We start from the raw sequence: 23290 nt of genomic DNA, 5'->3' as shown, positions 1-23290 counted from the left end.
CATAGATGTACGTATGTATGTTTGCTTTTCATACACCATATGTCTTGTGTCTGTCGCTGCGTAATATTTTTCCGGTAATTCACATTGATAAACAAAAAAGACGAAAAAAAAACTTCAACATCTCAATACCCAGCCCCAGCTGCCCATGTCTCATGTTAATCATACAAAGAAATCTCTATTCTTATGTGTTTTTACTTTTTTTTTTCTTATTTTATTTTTGCTTTAGAATAGAATCGGTATTGTTTACATAAAAAACTAGAAGCGTTGAATAGTTAGAGTGTGGTGAGTGAACTTGAAAAGCAAAGTTTGTTAGATTTTTCTGTTTAGTATTTCCATGGGGTCCAAGGCAAGGCGAGCAATGCTTTCAATTATTTCTTCGTTATTATAAACATTAAACATGCAGAGCGAGAGAAATTAGTGTCCCGAGAGAGAGTGAGAGAGAGTTTTTTGATTTAATTAAAAAAATAATGTAAAATTCGAAACTAGGAATGGGTACCTAATAGAATTTTGGGGTGGTATATTAAAAAAAAAAAACAGATACTCCTTAAGTATTAAAAATAATAATTTATTCCGAACTTACAAAACTCTACAGAAATCCCCTCAAATCACCTACAAAAAATTTTAATAGTGGTCTATGTAGACCTTATACCCTACACCACCACAGAATCACATTCTGAGTCGATTTATTCATGTACATCTGTCCCTCCGTCTGCATGTCCATGTATTTTTGTAGACACAGTACAGGTCGCATTTATTGCCCTATCCAGATGAAATTTTGCACAAAATATTTGTTTGGTTCAAAGACGAACCCTATTTAAATTGGAGATAATCGGTCAAAATTTAGATGTAGCTGCCATATATATCTTCGCCCGATTTGAATTTGCATTGTGCACCAAACGTGTAAGCCCAAATAGCCCAAAATTTTCACATACGACCTAATTAAGTCTGGAAATAAGGATGCCAAATTTGATCGAAATCGGTTCAGATATAGCTATAGCTCCCATGTATACTTTTCATCCGAATTGTTATTTTTGTCCTCCGCAGCCGTAATATACACTCTGTAACAACAATATTTGGGGAAATATATGAAATACAGTTCAGAAATACCTTTGCAAATTTTTATAGAGATCGGTACAGATTTGGATATAGCTCCCATACAGGGCGAGATAAAAAACTGCATAAAAGTCAAACGCCATAATTTTTACATTTTTTTTCTAATTTTTATTGAATGAAAGCAAAAAAATGTCGGAAATACCATCAAATTTTAGAATAAGCTTAGATTTGTTCGAATTGGTCACCTTTGGCATGAATTATGACCTTCAAACGGCCAATGAAACCGTCACACGCTGCCCCAATGTTGCTCTGCGGCATTGTGGCCCATTCTCGGCGAAGCGCTTAAGGTGATCGACACTTTGGTATTTTTTAGTGCCAACCTTGCTTTCCAAAATACTCCAGACACAATAGTCCAACGAATTGGTATCTGGAGATTTTGGTGGCCATTGTGCGCTGGAAATGAAGCGAGATACAGCTCCCATATATTGTTCAACCGATTTGTTATTTTTGTATTCCGCCGCAATATGCACTCTGTAACAACGATATTTGGGGAAATATATCAAAAACAGCTCAGAAATACCTTTGCCAAATTTTATCAAGATCTGTTCAGATTTGGATATAGCTCCCATATATCTTCGTCCGATTTGCTTTTTATTGTGTACCAACGTGTAATATTAGCCCAAATGGGATGAAATTTAGCACTTACGACATAATTGAGCCTAGAAACAAGTATATCAAATTTGGTGAAAATAGGTTCGGATATATCTATAGCTCCCATACATATTTTTCATGCGATTTTATGTTTGTTCTCCACAGCCGTAATATGCACTCATTAACGATATTCGGGGAAATATTCAATTTCAGCTCAGAAATACCTGCGACAAATTTTATTGACATCATTTCAAATTTGATATATATTTATCCGATTTCAAGTTAATTGTACACCAAATACATTAACATATACGCCCGAATTGAAAAGGCATAAATGCCTCGGCAAATTAAGTAGAAATCGATTCAGAGGAGGATATTCCTCTCATATATTAGTTCCTTTGGACTTTAAATTATAACAACAATTATAGTTGGTATAATTTAAATGTGAAGCTCTACTAGATATGCAAAGGTATGTAGGCTTTTAGACTTTCTTTACTGGTTTTAAAATTCAAATTTGTGTCCAAACACTGAATAAAAATGTATTTCAAAAATGTATTTTTTTTTTCTTCAAGTTTTTAATAAAAATGTTCTTAGATGGAGTTTTTATGCACCAAATGGGTAATACAAGCCCGAATTGAAAAGGCACAAATGCCTCGTCAAATTTAGTATAAATCGTTTCAGAAGACTTTAAATTATAAGTATAATCATAGTTGGTATCTACTATTTATTCAAAAGGATGTAGTTATAAAGTCCGTCTCCCCAGATTTTTAGACTTTCTTCACTGGTTTTAAAATTCAAATTTGTGTCCACATATATTGAAAGGAACACTGAATAAAAATATTTTAATCATTCATTTTTGGTCTTCTAGTTTTTAATAATAAATGTTCTTAGATGGATTAAAAAAAGCTTGAAGTATGGATAATTTACTTTCTAAAACTATTTTTCAAGTGATTGGATTTGTCTTCGTATTTGCAGTTACTTTGCAAATTATTTCTATTTTATTTTCATTACTGATAACCAAAGATAATCGAGGTATTTTTGCGATAATAAATTCTTTAATTGATTTTCTTGAGAATTTCAACGGAATTCTCTTCTCTCTCGCTCTCTGTGCTTTCAAAACAAACCATTTCTCGTTCCATTAAAAATGGTTCTCTCACCGAATTGTTTGTTTATGTTGTTTTGACATTTAAAATTAATTAAGTCAAAACTAATTAAATAATAATGATAAACATGCTAGCTCGGAAAGCTTTCCTTGCTATCTAGCCACTTAAGAAGTGCGTAAGCGAGCGGGTCATAATGCGTCAAGATATATATTTTTTTTTTAATTTATTACATAGAGATAAAACAACAATAATAATAATGCGATAATGCAAGGTTGTTGTAGGCTAGGTGGGATTTTGATGAATAGTTATCGCTAGTCAGACCAGATAAAATTAAGCTGAGGTGCCCATATTTGAAAGATCTCATGCCCCATTACTTATATCCTAGAAAAATGGTATGTCCGAAAAATAAGTGGAGGAAAGGCAGAAACAGTAAAGAATCGGCCGAACCGAATACTTTAGGCCCTTTACCATAGAAAAGCTTTAAATGTAGGCAATTGTTTTCAAAAAAATGTGGTGAGTGATATTTGAGGCAATATCGCATTGAGGCAATATGGCATGGGAACTCTCCCAACATTGAAGATGATGCCGATTTTCATTTATTTTTATATCCTAGAACATAAAATTAAGAGTATTGGTCAGGGCAGAAGCCAACCAATTTGATGGTTAGCTGATAATATTTAGAGGGCGAAATCGATCATAACTTTTGTATATAAAAATACCAACATTTCCATTACACCATGGGGTTGGGCCAGAATGGAAGCCTATTATTTTTGAAGGCCAGGTCACAATGAAGGACCAATCGACACAGAATTTAGCATGAATAGAGAGTTTAGGACAGGACAGAACCATGGCAATTTAGTGAAAAACCAAAGGTATTATTTTGCAGTAGTGTTTGGCATTAGTTCAAAGACAAAATCGGCCGCAATGGATTTAGACCTAAGAGGGTTTTCTAATACTGTATCACATGGCTAATGGGGTATTACATGGCTAGTTATACCCTCAACGATATGGCTAGAGAGGGTATGTATCATTTGAACCGGCAAAACGTGCCTCATCGAAAAAATGGCTTTATACCCTAGGTCTCTTCGGACCAAATCCGTTTCACGACATTTGGAGTCGATCTAGAGATGTCTGTCCGTCCATCTGTCTGGCTGGCTGGTGCGCAGAATAACTCTCGAAGGGAGTATCTGGTTTGGTCTAAACTTGGTATATCGTAATATTATTGTCAAACTTGCATCGAGTTCAGAGATGGGCAATATCGGTCCACTCCCCCACAAAGGGTCAAAATTTTGAATAATTTCAACTTTATAAAATGTGACGGAAGTGTCCAATTATCTTCAAATTGCACATATCACAATATTTTTATTAATCAAAGATCTGGTGTGAAGATGGAATATATCGGTCTACTCCTTCTGGCTCCTCCCCCACAAAGGGTCAAAATTTTGAATATTCATGAAGCTCACAAAACGCGAAATTAATTTCCGATTTCATTCAAACTTGGCACATCTTCATATTTCCATAAACACAAGATCTTTTATAAAAATCGTAGAGATCCGACCATTCCTTCTGGTACCTTCCCCATAAAAGGGTCAAGGTTTTTGAATAAACAAAACTATCATAAAATCCTAAATAAGCATCCGGTTCTCTTCAAATTACATACATCACAATATTTTTGTTAACCCAAGGTCTGGCGCGAAGACAGAATATATCCTACTGGTACTTCCCCCACAATGGGTCAAAATTTTGAATATTACGAAGCTCAAAAAACGCGTAATTAATTCCCGATTTTATTCAGATTTTGTAGATCTCAATATTTCCATCAACAGAAGATCTGGTAGAGATCGGACCATTTCTTCTGGTACCTCCCCTAAAGTCTTATATGGAGACCATAGCCTCAGAATCGGAGTCGAAGTCTGTTGAAGCTGGAGTCGGAGTAGAAAACAAACTCGACTCCGGATATTAATAGTTTGTATTCTTTAATTTCCCAAACTCGTGATTCCCAACACGAGATGAAGGAAGTCCAGAAACTACTAAAATCAAAAGTTGCCTCCACTCCCAAAACGTCTCAAAAACTACGAACTTCGAAATTCGTTTTTTTCCAGAATGGTTAGCATTGAAAATAGGCCATATCGGTCTACATTTCGGTAAGGCTCCCTGATTTTCCAACAGGCAAAAATTGGATTTTCAAGAAAAATGTCCTAAGGATATCTAATAATGTACCATTTCGGCCCCCGTCACAAATTACACCTAATTTAGTTGGAAAACATATCGATACTTTGGAAAAATTTTAAATCGATAGCTTCCGTTTTGTGGGTCCTATACGTCCCTGGACTTGTAATAGAATGACACCCTCTATCTTCAGCAAAAAAGTGGCAGCTCCGAATGGCACTCTTTCTGATACGAGAAACATTACATAATTTATTTACTTATTTTTTATATTACCCCTTCAACATAATTTCTCATTACTAATTTTTTTTTCTCTCCCTCTCTTTCTCTCTATCCTCCTTGCAGACTGTCCAATCATCCTGGCGACCACAATTGCCTCTGCCAAAAGAACTACAACTTTCAAATGAAAACATTAGTGAACTACAGCAACCTCCACAAGAACCGTCGCATCCATACCAACAACTACAATTGCAACAACAACAGCACCAACAAAAACAAAACAATTTCTATCCACACCAGCAACAACAATACGACGTCAACGATCTTGACGAAATACAAATCATTGAAAGCGATATGGATCGTTTTCACATGAGCAGTAAAAAGGATCCTTCGTTAAATGGCTCACAGCTGTCGAATGCCAGTCACAACAACAACAGCAATTCGAAAAAATGGTCCTTCGGTCGATTCTTTCGTCGAAATAAAAAAGAAATTGAATCCGAGTCATCATCGGAAGATGATCGCAAAGCTGGGTTTTCGCCAGCCCATAAATATCCGCGTTCAAGTTCAGCTGCCACCTCAACGCCAAATAAAAAATCCAAGTCCAAGGCAGCAGCCAATAGTTCGGCAGCAAATCGTAATAGTCGAGCGGGAGGATTCGATCACATTGTTGTCAGCCCCATATCAGGCAACTCATCATCGACTGTTACCTCTCCGGTAATTGGACACATAGACAATGAATTCTTTTTGCCCGTGGAAACGGTGTCGCCCATGGGCTCTCAGGAGCCATTCTATCAAAATCAAACCCAGCGTTTGCATCACTCTCAACAGTACCTGTCGCATGCACCACAAACGCAACAACAGCTGCTGAGTAAATCGGCTCATTCTCTGGATCGTCGAGCATCGCGTGCAAAGCAACGTTCGGCCGCGATGGCTGCGGGACATAGTCCACAAGTAGTGCCAGGCTCATCGAGCGAAGAGGAACTCATATCCCTGAACTCTTCCACGTTTTCAAAATATCGCAGTGATGAGAGCATTCACAGTGGTGGCCAGGGACACAATGGTTCCGGCATGAGCCGTAAGAGCAGGGCTGCGCGTAATGAACGTTACTACAAGCGACTCTCACGCGATGGAGAGGTTAGCCATGGCCAGGTGCCGGTTATGCTTGCCCAACAACCCACGCAGCGGTGGAAAACCCAACCGGTTCCATTATCGATTTATCAACCACCATCAACGGCTCGCCAACATCCTGAGCCTCAGCTTCGATCATCCGTAGATAATGCCTCTATTTCCAAGCTGCGTAATACCAGCAGCCTACAGCATATGGCACCCTATGTGCAATGGAACCCCCAGCAGCTGCAACAGCGTGCGCAGCAACAACAACCTTCAAAGAATTTACAAAATTCGGTAAATGAAGCCAAGCGTAGCATTAGCTATGACAGTCACATCCATTTGCAAAATATCAATGGGCGGATGCAAACTAAGCCATTGCCCCCTCCACCACCACCAAGGGATCCACTGCGCCGAGTGAATGTGGGAAGTGGCCACTTACAGGAGGGCAGCTCCAGTGATTTGAGACCAATTTCTTATGCCTTCGATCAGACGGGGGTACCCGTACTGCCAGCCTCGGGTCTGAGTGGTCGTTGTGTTTCGGATGACAAGATCTGGGCCCAACATCAGCCACAGTATCAGTCGATACGTTCCCTGAATATTTCTGCAAATCAGGGCAATCAATCAGGAGTGCAGCCTCAAAATCGCCGCTTCATTACCCGAGCCGATCGAGATGCCCATCCTGGCAAGAAATCATTGCCAAATGGTTTGGATTTCCATTATGTGGCCGATGCCACGCCGCGATCCCGTAAACCCATTCACATGCTGGAGGCGGGCAATAAAACCGCACCTTATGGCGATGAGGGCGAAGAACAGCCTCCTTCTTCGGGTATTTTGCGCACCACCAAAAGTGGTCTGCCCACATCACCGACCAAAGTCAATGCCACTGAATTTTGGAAACGCATGGATGGTTCTAGCCAAAATCTGGTTACACCCACTCCCGCGCCCAGGGGAAGGGATGTGCAGAGGTCTAGCGTTGATAGCACTGCTGGCATCAACATGAAACCCAGATCCGTTTCGTCTTCTAGGCTCAGCGAGATGAGAGCCTATCCCATGCCCATGTATTCGGAAGTATATAAACCGAACAAGACAAAGACATCACCTCAGCCGCGGGCTGCCTCACCTCATCCCCATCAGGGTCAGGATGAAGTGGACGGTGTGGTGTGCGGCAGTTTGCGTATCAAACCAGCCCAGGACAATAGCAGCAGCAATTATGTTGAGATACGCAACAAAGATATGCCAAAGTCGCATTCAATGCCGGACCATTACCACCGACGCTCGGGTGAATTGAGTGTTGCACCCAACAAGTATGAGGAATATGTCAATGAACGCAGGGAACAGCATCAGAACGCCCCACAGCCACCACAGAGAAAATTGGTGGGCGTACCCAATATACCGCAACTTAGTTTCCCACGCAAGAAACCGGCCAACTTGGAAGAGGCCATAAATGAATTGGAAGCTATTTATCGCTCCCTGGGGCTAACTGAGCCAGAGGCCACGGAAACGGTGCCAGGACCAATAACGAAAAAAGACCGTGTTCCTACACCAAATGACTTTGAGAAATATGCCCTGGCCCATGCCGATGAGTACGACGATGACGATGATTCTCCCACCGGAGAACCGGATCCCATACGGGACGATGTGGCCTATCGCAATATTAAACTGGCCAATTTGCAACACAAGACCGTGGAGAAACAGCCACCCTTTGGCATACCCATAGGACCCATTGTGCCAGCTTCTCAAACCGATTATTTGCATGTCAAGCCCAACAACCAGGTAGAATTTCTAAAGAAGGACACCAAGGCCCCAGATGTAATCAAGGACGATTTGGCTGTAAGGGCCTTGCGCAAAGATCCCTTGCAGCCGAAGGAGCGTTTTCAATACCCCTCAAGTGTGCTGCCAAAGAAAAATCGTGCCACTCGCACGCAATCGGCCAATATTTATGCTCTCATTCAACGCGATGCCGCCAAGCCTTCGGGTGGAGATTTATATTCGTACATGGAGTTAACAAAGAGCATAGATCGCTCAGGCAGCATGTCTGATTTACACAAAAAGGGCCAAGAGGCAGATGATATACCGTCCACTTTGAAACTATTGCAAAGCCTTAAGGAACAGGAAAACGAACAAAATACGGTGGCAGTATGTTCGAAGAAGTCTCACATACCCTTCCGCCACCCTAGTCAGGGTGGGGCCATATGTCAATTGCCACAGAAACTGAGTACTGGTGCAGAGGAAAAGAAAACCCTTGTGGTCCAGCACCAGAAACCCACACCAAAGCCAAGGAAATCTCTGACCCCAGAACCGCAACAGGGCGAAACAAATAAAATGGAAGAGGCACTCAACAAAATTGCCCAAGATGCTCAAGAGAGTAGCATCAAGTTGAGCCAAGAGCTACAGGAGTTGCGCAAGGAGGCCTTGATTACCCAGTCGAAGCCGAAGCGCCAAGATTCCCACGACGACAAATTCGAGCAAGATTTACAGGAAATCGAAAAGGTCTCCCAGGCGGCCAAGAAATGTGGCAAACTATTGTTGGAAACTTTGCCCGATAGTGATGAAGTGGCGCCCAACGAGAAGGCTCCAAGGAAACTGCACAAAGAAGATAAACTCATACAGGCCATCGATCAAGTATCCGAGGCCGCCAATAAGGTGTGTGAGAAGATACTCAAAGACATTGTGACCACCGAACCACCTGTTGTAGTACAAGAAGCTGTGCAAGTCAAGCAAACCCAGCAGCAACAACCACCATCACCAGCCGTCAATCCAAGCAAAAAGGATACTACCTCGTCGTTGGTAATACCAACACTAATCAAAAAACTGGATCCCATACAATCGGATAAGATTGAGGCAATTGCCCGACGTTGTATGCGCCAGCTAAGCGATCTGGCTGACAATCACGACTATGACAATCTCAATCAGCCCGAAATATCGGTGGCCTCAACCTGTAATTTGGAAGCTAGCAATTCTAATAAAGTTCAAAGTCCCAATGATTTGTCAACTTCTACTCTTACAGAAACGCCAAAAGCTTTTGTGGCCAGCAAGCCACAAGAGCCGATGATCGAAGACATTGATCAGATAATGAGAGAATGTGAAGATCAGGCACGCAAGCAAGAGATGGCCAAAACCACCAGCACCACAACGGCCTCGGCCACCACCAGGGCTGCCAGCAGTTCCCATGGCCCTTTGACAAAGGTGCCGCCACCACCAGCAGGTTGCAGTGCCACTGCCTCCTCCATTTCATCTTCCAGTGATTGTCTGGCCAAATCATCTAGTCCAACGGCCAGTCGCCGTTTTTCGTCCAGCATTACCTCATTCAATCCTTATTCGTCCAGTGATTATATCAAATCACCCAGTAGTGAATACCATGCACCCAGCACCGATCGCATTAAGTCCTGTAGCACGACATCCTACGATGTACAATCGACAACGAGTGCCACGCCAAATATAACCACCACCAATAGTGTGGCCAGCAATTTCAGCTGTTCACCCTCACCGCCACCGCTGAATCTGACACCGGTCAGTAACTGCAGTGCCACGCTGGCCTGTTCATCATCGCAGCGGGCCCGTTCGTCATCGCCCTCGCAGTACAACTCTTCGGAGGAGCTGGCCATGATATTTGGCATTGAAGACAAATCGGGCGCCAATCGTATGCCACGCACTTCGAAACTACAAAAACACTCAGGTAACTCCCCTAAGGAGACCCCATGTGTGCCAGAATCACTAACAGCTGCTGATGCTGCTGCTGCATCCCCCCTTGACCATGTTGTATGTACCGCTAATGAATGCCGCTGCTCTTCTACTTCTTCTTCCACCAATCCAACTAATCCGAATGAATGTTGTTTGTTAACCCTAAATAACCGATCATCAAACTCACCAACATCAACCACTAATACCAATGCCAGTAGTCCATCAGCATCTGCTGCATCCAGTGCATCATCCATGTCTAGATTAGAAACCATTCCCGAACAGAATGTCGGGCACTTTAAACTTTCGCCCAACTTCAATAGAATCTATGCTAGCCGTGTAAATATTTTGGTAGACAGAAATACCGAGGATGCCAAAATGACTCAGTGTGATTCATTGAGTTCCTTGGAGGAGACCTCTTCCAATCCGGATTCAGGAAATGTTAGTTTGGCAGATTTTCCCTTGAGTGGCCATACGGTTAGTTCGAATAGTTTGCAATTGAGTTCTTCGTTCAATTCTAGGTTTGAGATTAGAAATTGTTTTAAGACAGAAATTGCCATAAGAACGGAGGGTGAAGACGAGGAGGAGGGGGAGGAAGAAGAAACTGAAGATAATCGAGAGGATATAATTGAGAGAGAAGTAGTTAGGGATAGGGAGCCCTCCGTCTCAGAAGAGGAAGATGAAGAACCGGAATTTCCCCGACTTCCAACCGAAGAGGAATTGCTAGAAAGCTTGCGAGAGCCCCAGTTAGAATATGAAAGCTCTAATTCAGAGATGGAAGAATTTGAATGTGTCAGAGAGGATACGCTTTTTGGTCACAGGGCAGCAATGCATCTGTTTGAGGAACGCGTGCAATTGGCTAGTGCCGAAATAATGGCCGAAGTCAAGGCATTGCAGGCCAGGAAAAACTTTGAGGAAGCCAATAAGATGTTCGAACATGAATTATTAGAAAGAGAAGAAAATTTTGATTTAGAAGAGCAGGAAGCTTTAAATGAAACACTTTGTGAAACTGTTTCCGTAGTCAATGACGAAGAAGAAGTGTCCACCATGTCTGACACAGTCAGGGAAAGCCTGTTGGAGACAAGCCCATCCAAGACCCCCAAGAGAAAACGCAGCATTATCATGGAAACTCCACAACTGGAAATGAACATCATGGAAGAGAAAATCAATTATGAAATAAGTATTAAAAATGACACAGAGAGTTTGGAATCACAAGAATGCTTTGAGGAGATTGTAAAGAATTGTTGTGATCTCGAAAAAGCTTTAATTGAAGATACACAGTTAAATTATGAGCTGATTGTCCATGAAGTTCCAAGCCTACAAGATTTGGCCCATAATTGTTATGAAAAAGCTCAGCAAGGCATCCATTTTGAGGAAAATGAAAATGTAGAGGAAAATGGGGAAAAAGTGACGCCAGATCATATGCAAAGCTTTGAACAAATATTACAACCCAAGCATGGTGATGGCAATGCTCTATCCTCGACACCAGAAAATATCCAATTGTGTGAGCAAAGACTGCAACCACACCTTGGTGAAGATAATGATACTCTAGTCTCAACGCCTGAACATATGCAAAGCTTTGAGCAAAGACTACAATCTCGTCACGGTGATGCTGATGATGCTCTACCCTCGACCAGCACCCAATTGCAAAAACAGACTCAAATGAATATTTTGGGCGAACAACGTGCCAATGCGGTGAACGGCCTGACACTGTTGGAGCACATTGTTGTTGCTTGTACATTTGGTCTCATAAACACGGATGATCTCTTTACACTGTTTTTGATTATAATCGGCATTATTATTGTTATTGCCATTGCCCTGTTTTGATCTGGCAATGCCATGTAGATTTTTGAGAAAACGAAACTGTTATAGTTGGAAATTTTTTTTTTTATTATTTTGGCGTAGAATAGACCAAGTGCACTTATTTCACTTAAAGTTCTCACAAAGTGAAAGAGAGAGAGAGAGAGAGATAAAGAGAGGAAAAGTTTGAATTTTGCCTTGAAAAATAAAAAAGAAACAACGAAATTTTTTGTTATACAATTTTAGTCTAAAAAAATATTTTATAATTTTTATTAATGAGTGCAATGATATTAAAACAATAAAAATATATATTTTTACAGTGTGCCACAAAAATCTTGGTAAATTTTCATAATATTCCAAGTAACTAAATTTCTATTTTTTTATTTCAAATTCTTTTACCAAGATTTCTGTGAGCCACTAAATAATATTTCATTTACTAATTTGTTTGATATTTAAAATAAAACAAAACCTACATTTTCCAATATTAAATATATTTTTGTATATAGTTTATGCATATCTTTGTTTTGTTTCATTTGTTTGTCACTATTTTTTTTTTTAATATTTTTATTTTTTTATTTAAGTTTAGACTGCAACTTGTGCCAATGATTTTGTTTTAGTAATAATCTTTAAATATAACCAACAATAAAATTAATACATATATTTTTTTATAATTTAACATCTATTTTCGTATTTTTATTACTTTCAATACATATTTCTACTTTTTCTCATATATTTTCAGCAAAATTTGTAGTTTAAGTGAAGCATTTAACACCCCAAACTGGGTGACATTTATTAAACAAATGTCACCTTATGCCTATTCAATGTTTTAGTCATATTGTTTTTTCTGTTTTATTTTATTTATAAATTTTATTTTTTAATATTTGCCAAAATTTAATTCTACAATATTTGTATTTACTTTTGGAAAAAGCATTTGATTTTCATTAAAAGAATTACAAAAATATATATTTTAAAATGAAAATTAACCATAATCTCTTTTAATTTTTTGTCATTACTTATAAGTTAATTTAAAAAAAAATACAACCCATTTCATTATTATTGTTTTAAGTTGTAAGTTTATTTACAAGAGCAACAAGGACAAAAAATATTTTGAGAAAAAAAAAATCAATAAAAACGATTTAAAAACAACTTTTTGCAAACTTTTATATTTGAATTTTTATTTTTTCGGTTTATGTTTTGAAGGAATTCTGTTGCATATTACAAACAATTAAAGGTTTCATAGCTCAATATTTTATAATTGTAATTTGATGGCTTATATCAATATTCTTTACAGTGGATCCAAGGACGAGATGTGATGACGAGGCATCATTCTCAAAGATAGTATTGCTTTTAAATTCTATTGTAACTTTACATGCTAGACAAAATCTTTTTTACTAAAAAACAAGTGGAAAAGCTGTAAGTTCGGCCGGGCCGAACTCCTCCACCATTTGGTATAAATTGGACAACTTTCAAAAAAATAATTTTTTTTTAAATTTTAAGATTTTAACAGAATTTTTAAAACTCGAAAATACCGAATGTAGTCGTATATTAGGGTCTATACGACGACGTAGACCTATATAGGCAACTTTTGTCATAGGCTATTACAATACAGACAATTTTGCGTTATAGGCTGTAGTATTCATTACGAACTTCAAATACCAAATTTGAAACAATTCCGGTAAATAATGTCGCTAAAATCATCAAAATACCGAATATCGAGGGGTACCATTATATGGGGCCTGTTCGAAGACGTGGACCTGCACAGACAATTTTCTGTTATAGGCTGTAGTATCCATTACGAACTTCAAATACAAAATGTAAAATAATTCCGTTAAATGAAGTCGCTAAAATCATAAAAATACCGAATATTGGTGTTTCGTTATATGGGGGTTATACGAAGACGTGGACCCGCACAGACAATTATCTATCATAAGCTGTAATATCCATAACGAACTTTAAATGCGAAATGTGCAACAATTCCGGTAAATAATGTCGATAAAATCATCAAATTACTGAATATCTGGAGGTACCGTTATATGGGGGCTATACGAAGACGAGGACCTGCCCAGACAATTTTCTGTCATAGGCTGTAGTATTCATTATGAACTTCAAATACCAAATTGGAAACAATTCTGGTAAATAAAGTCGCTAAAATCGTCAAAATACCGAATATCGTTTGGTACCGTTATATGGGGGCTATACGAAGACGTGGACCTACATGGCCCATTTCAATACCAAAAGTCCTGCATACACATTTGACATAATGAGTAAAATTTTATCAACCTACTTCATCTCGTTCGGAATCTAGAGTGATTTCCACAGACGGGCGGACATTGCTAAATCGACATAGAATTTTATGCTGATCAAGAATATATATACTTTGTGGGGTCTAAAATGTATATTTCGGGGTGTTACAACCAAATGACAAATTTAATATACCCTCCATACTATGGTGTATAAAATGGGTATAAAAAAACAAATATAGTTAGAAGTTTTTTTCGGACCAAAAAAACAAGGGCATCGCGACATGTCTTATCTAGAGTGGTTATTCTAGTCACAAAGAAAATGAAACATTATGTTTCAAATGATTAGGTTGTAACTTCGGGACTGATTGCGTAATGTGCAAAATTTTAGCTTCATATTTTTATTCGTTTTTTTAGCGTGGTCTATACCAACATTTTGGACAGAAATAGTTTTGAAGAAGATATATTCTACACAAAATTTCAAAATAAATACCTGATTAAACCCCATTCCTACATTTAATAGTTTATTCAAAATTTGTATATTATGAGAGCTAGTTATACTCATATACTCGTTTTTGACTGCTAATCAAAATCTATCTTAGCATTTCATTTCTTGCGAAAATTTCATTTCAAGTCTTTGAATAAAAAAAAAATTGTATTTATTTTAGACAAGCACTTTTTTCGAACTTGCCACAAATTTTCTTATAATTTCACTCTGTGATTCAAAGTGGATGTGAAAGTACCCCAAAATTTAGGGTTCTCAGGCCCAATTTTTTAATGACCTTAATATAGTTTTAATGGCACCGAAGATCTTGAGATATAATTCGCAACATTTTATATAGAGCTTTGTAAATTTATAGAGAGCTTTATATTACTTCCGGAATCATTGGTTTAAAAGTGGTTTATGTAATGCACAGATCCAAGGAAATATCATCCACAAATTAAAAAAAAATGGAAAAGAGAGGAAACTTATCGCCAATACAAGTGTCTTGTTTTTATACCCTCAGCCCTATGGCTACGGATGGTTTATAGACCCTAGGTCTCTTTGGACCAAGTCAACACTATGTGTTAGGGGGTATTATAAGTTTGATTGGGCAAAAAATTATGTAACACCTCGAAATAATGGTTTCCCACATAGGAAAGTATATATGGATCTTCCTATCTCGCCGAGCTGAGTCGATCTAGCTATGTTAATGCCCGTCTGTCCATGTTAATTTGTAATCACTCAACAGGTCGCAATTATGGCCCGATCTTCACGAAATTTAGAATGGAGGTGGGGCTAGAGCCAGAATAGAACCCCATTGCTTTTGGAGATGATGATATTTAGGGGTTGAAATGGACCAAAAACTGAAAAATTTCCTGATTTTGCAGTTGCTCTACAGGTCGCAATTATAGACCAATCGACGCGGAAGTCAGCATGGGGCTAGAGCTTAGGGCTGGGCAGAACCCTTCCAATTTTGATGGTCATTGGGCAATATTTAGTGGATAAAATGGACCATAACATTTGTGTTAAATAAAAGTCAAATTTTCCATTAAACCGCGAATATTTTTAGTCCCGGCTAAATCACAAATAGACGAACAGGTCAATTCTGACCATTACATAGATGCCGATAGTAAATATATCACATATATATAGCAAAATATATGCATTGTTTATATTCAAAGGAAGGGGATGTTAGACCGATTTTGACAAATTTTTCTATTTAGAATGCCCTCTTGACATAAAAGAAATGTCAATAATGATGTTAATATAGATTTTCTGGTATTTTGTCACATATTTTTATTTTTTCATATTTCTTATCGCATGCGATTTTTCAATTTGACTTGTAATATTGAAGTGTACATTTTGTAATATTTTTTCACCTTACAACACAGGTTGGGGTTATTGTATACAGATTAAAATTATCTTACGATCCTCACGAAAATTTTCACAAGGGTAGGGTTGGACTCAGAAGGGCTAGACCTATTGTCTTCAAAGATGTCCGCAATATATTAGGTGTTGAAATGGACCAACAACTAAAAAATGTTTCGGATTTTGCAGCCGTTATAAAGGTCACAAATAGAAACCAAAGGACACGAAATCTAGCATGATATTAGAGTTTAACAACGTGTAGTATGGACCACTACTTTTGCGTGAAAAAAATACCAGCATTTCCATTCTATCCACACGCAGAAAATAACTTGCATGCGAAACCAAAAATACACAAAAGGCGAACTTCTGGCGTCTTACGCTGATTTCGTTGACGAATATAGGCAAATATCGTAGACAATCAAATCATATAGATGAGACTAAATTTGGAGATACAGAGCAGCCTCTTGCTTTTGGAAATTATCACAAAATATTTAGGAGTTCAAATGAAACAAAATGGATGACCATTGCACGACGGAGTGCGTAAATATTGGGCAAATGTTCCTGGTCAAAATGCTAAGGCAGTGCTCCGTGACATAATTTCAAGAGCGAAATTTTTCAAGGCTTCTAACATATTGTAGTGTTGTAGGGTATCGCATGGTCGGCCCGGAAGACTTTAGCCTTTGCTTACTTGTTTTTTTTGAAAATGTTGATTTTTGTGGAGCCATTTTAGAAAATGTAGGCACAATACCGATACCATAAAAAAGAACATGTAAAACCCGTTAGGTTAGGTAGAACCGAACTTTTAGTACTCTCTATATACAAATCTGGGGATTATAGAAAAATATGGACGCATTTTAATAATAATCTGTCACCGGAAGTAGAACCTATTACCAACTCTAATTCAAAAATTTAAAACAACTTTGCGGAAACGGTGGAGGGTATAATATCCCGAGGAGTCAAGAGGATAGCTTACACCATTTTACCTGGTTATTTAAGGGGAATTTGTTTAAATAAATTAAATCGACGAGTTTTAAAATATTTTGTCACCAAATTTCGTAGGTTTGGTCCTCGTTTCATTGAAACCTCCATATAACGGTGTAGTCAGATTATCTCAGCTACGCACCCATAAATGTATTTTTAACCCATTCCGGAGAAGGGTGTTTTGTTGATAATCAGTATTGTATTTTGTTAAATTAAATCAAACTCGTAATTGTAGTTCCCATTTTTTAAGTTGATAATATTTGAAAATTCATATAATTTTAAAATAATGGAATGTTAGAAAATAATAATAAATTTAATAAGTCGAATAAGATAACTCACGGCATCACAAGGTTGATACCGCATTGAAGCTTATCTTTTTTCGAACAAAACCAAGTTTACACAACTATATGTCCATTGTCTTATATTGAGACAGTGCAACATATAAACGTAAAATATCAAAAAATTGCCTCATAAAAAATGCAACTATTTACACATTTTCTTTAATTCTCTGCTAACAATTACAATATCCTTCAATAATCTCCCTTTAGAGCTGCCAAGTTACAATTATAACTGAGCTATGGAATATTTGAAAGTTTTTTTTTTTATTTTTTACACAAGACATTATTGATTTCGATTTACCCACCTACCATCCACCCTTGTTATCCACTACTCAAGCCATTTATATACGGCTATGCATTTGTTATTTTACAACCTATTATTTATTTGAAATATAATAAAACAAAATAAAATGAAAGTTATTCGAAAATCAAAACTTAACCAAGTGTTTGTTGTTTTATTTAAGTGTGGCTTTTTCTATTAATAAGTAATCGTATAGTTAATAATAAACGCTCGCTACCCTCTGCTGCTAATTTTAAATAACCTTAAATATATTAAACATTTTTAAAAATAACATATATATTGTAATTATGCCAACAAGACATTTAAATGAAAGCTAGCTTTTAAAAAAAAGTTTAAATTTTGAACATAAACGCAAAAATATCATTATATTATGAACGCCATCTACTGCTGGATAGTGTACACTACATATATACCTTCGCCAAACACCCATTACTTACGATATGACCGTGGTGATGAATGTCTCTACTTACGACATTAACTTTGTCAGAAATAAATAGGGAGAATTGTTCGTGTCTTTGATACTCATGAAATTACATATTAGTTGCCAGTGTGGAAATGTAGGGTGTTGCCATTGAAAAAAATTGGACAAAATTGTGTTAAATCCAACATTGAAACGTTTTTTTTATACCCTACACCACATAGTGGTAAGGGTATTATGTCTTTGTGCATTTGTTTGTAACATGGAGAAGGAAACGAGATAGACCCATAGTTACTTTTGAGAACTTTCATAGAATCACTTTCTGAGTCGATTTATGCATGTCAGTCCGTCTGTCCGTCCGTCCGTCTGTCCATGTATTCTTGTGAACAAAATGCAGGTCGCATTTATTATCCGATTGAGATGAAATTTTCCAAACAATATTTTTTTGGCCCAAGGACGAACCCTATTGAAATTGGTGAGAATCGGATCAAATTTAGATATAGCTCCCATATATATCTTCATCCGATTTCGGGTTAAATGTGCACCAAATGGCCAATATCAGCCCAAATGGCCCGAATTTTGGCACATGTGACCGAGATTAGCCTTAAAGCAAATACATTAAATTTGGAGAAAATCGGTTCAGAAACAGCTATAGCTCCCATATATATATTCATCCGATTTCGGGTTAAATGTGCACCAAATGTCCACTATCAGTCCAAATTACCTGAATTTTGGCACACCCAACCGAGTTCGGCCTAGAAGCAAGTATGTCAAATTTGGAAAAAATCGGTTCAGATATAGCTATAGCTCCCATATATATCTTTCATCCGATTTGGTGTTTAAGCCTCTCACATTCCTACTATGCACTCCACAACCGTGATATTTGGTACCAGATATAAGATACAGCCCAGAAATAGCTGTTTGTAATTTTATCGAAATCGGTTCAGATTTGGATATAGCTCCCATATATATCTTCATCCGATTTCGGGTTAAATGTGCACCAAATGGCCAATATCAGCCCAAAAGGCCCGAATTTTGTCACATGTGACCGAGATTAGCCTTAAAGCAAATACAACAAATTTGGAGAAAATCCGTTCAGAAACAGCTATAGCTCCCATATATATATTCATCCGATTTCGGGTTAAATGTGCACCAAATGTCCACTATCAGTCCAAATTACCTGAATTTTGGCACACCCAACCGAGTTCGGCCTAGAAGCAAGTATATCAAATTTGGAAAAAAATCGGTTCAGATATAGCTATAGCTCCCATATATATCTTTCATCCGATTTGGTGTTTAAGCCTCTCACATTCGTAATATGCACTCCACAAGAATGATATTTGGTACCAGATATAAGATACAGCCCAGAAATAGCTGTTTGTAATTTTATCGAAATCGGTTCAGATTTGGATATAACTTCCATATATATCTTCATCCGATTTCGGGTAAATTGTGCACCAAATGGCCGATATAAGTCCAAATGGACTGAATTTTAGTACATCGGACCAAATTCAGCCTAGAAGTATATCAAATTTAGTGAAAATCGGTTCAGATATAGATATAGCAACCATATATATGTTTCATCCGATTTAGAGTTTTAGTCCCATACATTCGTAATATTCACTCCACAACCGTGATATTTGGTACCAGGTATTAGATGGAGCACAGGAATAGCTGTTTTAAATTTTATCGAAATCAGTTCAGATTTGGATATAGCTCTCATATATATCATCATCCGATTTCGGGTTAAATGTGCACTAAATTGTCAATATCAGCCCAAATCACCAGTCTAGAAGATAATACGTAAAATTTGGAGAAACCCGGTTCAGAGATAGCTATAGTTCGTAAAATGGACGATAGAATTAGATAGATTTTGATTTTGTACCAAATATCTCATAGAGCTCTGAAATGCCCTGTATAAACCTTTTTACGAGAGCTCTACTAAATATGCATAGTGGTGTAGGGTATCATATAGTCGGCCCCGCCCGACTTTTGAGCTTTCCTTACTGGTTTTATTTTATTATTTATGATAAAATGATTTTATAGACTTAATTTGCCTGCACTTAAACATTTAAAATTTTGGCTATTTATTAAAAAATTGAAGGATGAGACAAATATCGAATCGGGCTATAGATTTTTCGAACTTCTTTCTTAGCAAGTGCGCCTTATGTCGCCACCGAAAAGTCAGTCTTAAAATATTAAATTCGTTCTAACAGTTTGTATTAGGCCTTTTTATGCCATCAGCCATATGGCAACAGAGGGTATATATCATTTGATACGGTCAAAACGTCCCTCGTCGAAATAATGGATTTTAGACCCTAGGTCTCTTTGGACCAAATCTGTTTCAAGGCATTTGGAGTCGATCTAGCGATGTCCGTCTGTCTGGCTGGCTTGTACGCACGATAACTATAGAATGGAGTATCCGATTTGATTCAAACTTGACACATGTCATGTCAACATTTTCAAAGAAAATAATTTACTGCACAGAAAAAGAAAGGATAATCCGATTTTGCTCCAACTTTGCGAATCTTTATATTTGCATCAGTGCTAGGTCAGGTCCAAAATCAATCCAAAATTTTGAATATCCTTGAAGCTCATAAAAAAACGAAATTAACATCCGATTCCATACACACTTGGAGCATCTCAATATTTCTGTCAACACAAGATCTGTAAGATGCTAGAGATCGAACAGTTTCTTCCGGTACCTCCCCCATATATAGTGTTGAAGATTTTGAAAAACAAAACCGTCAAAGAAAGCGAAAAAAGCATCCAACTCTCTTCAAATTTCAAACATTTTTGCTAACTCTGCTGTGTTTTTGCTAGATCTGTTGTAAAGATGTTATATATCTGCGAAACCCTTCTGTTACCTCACCAATAAAGAGTCAAAATTTTCAATAATTTTTTATCTGTCATAATTTGCGAAACAAGAGAGCGATTCTTTACAACTTGCTATATCTAAATATTTCTCGCTACCAGAAACCTGAAATGAATATGGAATTTATGATTTGTCATAAAATTGGATATACAGGGTGAGATAAAAAAAAACTGCAACATAGTCAAATGCCATAATTTTTACATTTTTATACCCTACAACACTATGTGTTGGGGGTATTATAAGTTTGATTGGGCCAGAATTTATGTAACACCTCGAAATATTGGTTTCCCATATAGGAAAGTATATATGGATCTTCCTAGCTCGCCGAGCTGAGTCGATCTAGCTATGTATGTCCGTCCGTCCGTCTGTCCGTCTGTCTGTCTGTCCATGTTAATTTGTAATCACTCTACAGGTCGCAATTATGGCCCGATCTTCACGAAATTTAGAATGGAGGTGGGGCTTAGGTCAGAATAGAACCCTATTTCTTTTGGAGATGATCGCATAATATTTAGGGGTTGAAATTTACCAAATACTGAAAAAATGTCGGATTTTGCAGTAGCTATACAGGTCGTAATTATAGACCAATCGACGCGGAATTTCGCATGTAGCTAGAGTTTAGAGCGGGGAAGAAGCCTACCAATTTGGGTGGTCATCGGATAATATTTAGCGGGTAAAATATACCATATCTTTTGTGTTGAAAAAATTCAAAATTTTTCATTAAACCGCGAATATTTTAAATACTGGCGAAATCACAAAGCCATGACAAGGTTACTTCTGACCTTTACATTGATGTTAACATCCAACAAATCGGATATATAGCGAAATATGTGCGATACATATGTCTATCAAAGAAGATATGCTTGAAAGATCTCTTATATGTCGAGAACGGCTGAACTGATTTCGACAGTTCTCATTAATTCAGAATGGCCTCTTGGCAGGAAAGAAAAAACGTCTAAAAAATCGCATAAAAATATCTCTCTAAAGATGAAAATATTGATTTTTTAAAATTTTCTCATATTTTTTCAATTTTGTCATATTTTTGGCATATTTTAATTTTGAATTAAACATTTGGTAATATTTCTACAGCTAACAAAACTAAGTAGTTAGGATATCAGGATATCATATACAGATCGCATTTATGGCCCGATCCTTACGAAAATTTGCATGGGGATAAGATGAGGGTCAGAATAGAAACCTACTCTTTTTGGAGATGATCGCCATATATTTAGGGGTTGAAATGGACCAAAAAACTGCAAAATTGTCAGCATTGGACATTGCGAAGCCAAGCAGTTTTGGATGGGCATCCAAAAATATTCAATGTGTGAAATAGTTTGTAGACAAAATACGAAAATGTCCACTCCAGTGACTTTTTGGAGAATACACAAATACAGGAAAGACGCACTTCTGACTATTTCGTTAACGCTGATTTCGTTGAAGAATATAGTCAAATGTCTGTATCTCATATAGATGCGTTTCAGTCAAAAACAAATAATAAATCTTAATCTTTTGCCACTTCTGAGAGAATATAGGTCTTTTGGAAATATTGGTTCAAGATCTAGGAAGACCATTTACGTGCAACATCTACCAATAAATTGGAAATGAGCAAATTAGTTTAAGTTGTTATTTTTCGAAAATTAGAGAACGAAACCTAATGGTTTTCTTTTATTATTTATCACAATATCTTGTGGAATTCTTTCGAGTATCTCGCCTATATAAACTGTATCGTTTATTATAGTGTTGTAGGGTATTCAACGGTCGGCCACGCTCGACTGTAGCCTTTGCTTACTTGTTTTTAAATTTAATTGAATGAAAGAAAGTTTAGATTTGTTCGAATTGGTCACCTTTGGCACGAATTATGTCCTTCAAACGGCCAATGAAATCTTCACACGCTGCTCTGCGTTATTTTGTCACGTTCCCGGTGAAGCGCTTGCTTGAGGTGATCTACACTTTTGTATTTTGTTAGTGCCTACTTTGCTTTCAAAAATAATCCAGACACAATAGTCCAACGGATTGGTATCCGGAGATGGCCATTGTGCGCTGGAAATGAAGCGAGGAACCTTACTTTGTAACCATTCTTGGGTGGTGCGTGCTGAGTCCTCTTGGAATGTCCAAGGTCTGCGTCCAAAATGTTTGCTTTAATACATCCTTCAGAATATTTTCGCGATAAAATTCGGCATTTATTCGGATGTCACGGTCGATAAATACGAGCGGAGAGCGACTATCGGCTGTTATGGCACACCACACCACACCATCACCATAGCCGGCGCTTGAGTTCTGGTGGCCAACGAAAGGTGCACATTTTCAGCTGACCTCTTTGGCAAGTAAACACGATCACGAACTGCTGGACAACGAATGTTTTCCCATCGGAAAAAACCAAATTCGGCAGTTCACCCCTTTCGGCCAAACGAAAAACTCTTTAGCTCTTTTGAGTCTATTTTCTGTTCTGTCTAAGTTCTTGCTCTTTTTGGAATTTCAATTGGTTTTACCCATAGCTAATTTTTCAAT

General features: G+C 37.6%; 1 protein-coding gene across 8 annotated transcripts in view; it reads left to right on the top strand.

The window, feature by feature from the left end:
• The window catches only part of LOC101899622 (supervillin), a 668298-nt gene that overhangs the window by 157991 nt on the left and 487017 nt on the right, over window positions 1-23290 (top strand). For all 8 annotated transcript variants that reach the window (XM_059131927.1, XM_011292396.3, XM_011292394.3 and 5 more), the window contains one exon: window positions 5319-9978. In XM_059131927.1, the coding sequence (XP_058987910.1) occupies window positions 5547-9978 (4432 nt within the window). In that variant the 5' untranslated portion in view covers window positions 5319-5546. The remainder of the gene's footprint in view (window positions 1-5318; window positions 9979-23290) is intronic.

The sequence above is a fragment of the Musca domestica genome, unplaced genomic scaffold (assembly GCF_030504385.1).
Source record: "Musca domestica strain aabys unplaced genomic scaffold, Musca_domestica.polishedcontigs.V.1.1 90, whole genome shotgun sequence".
Lineage (NCBI taxonomy): Eukaryota > Metazoa > Arthropoda > Insecta > Diptera > Muscidae > Musca > Musca domestica.
Note: the sequence above shows the minus strand (reverse complement) of the source record. Positions and strands in the feature narration are given on the sequence as shown.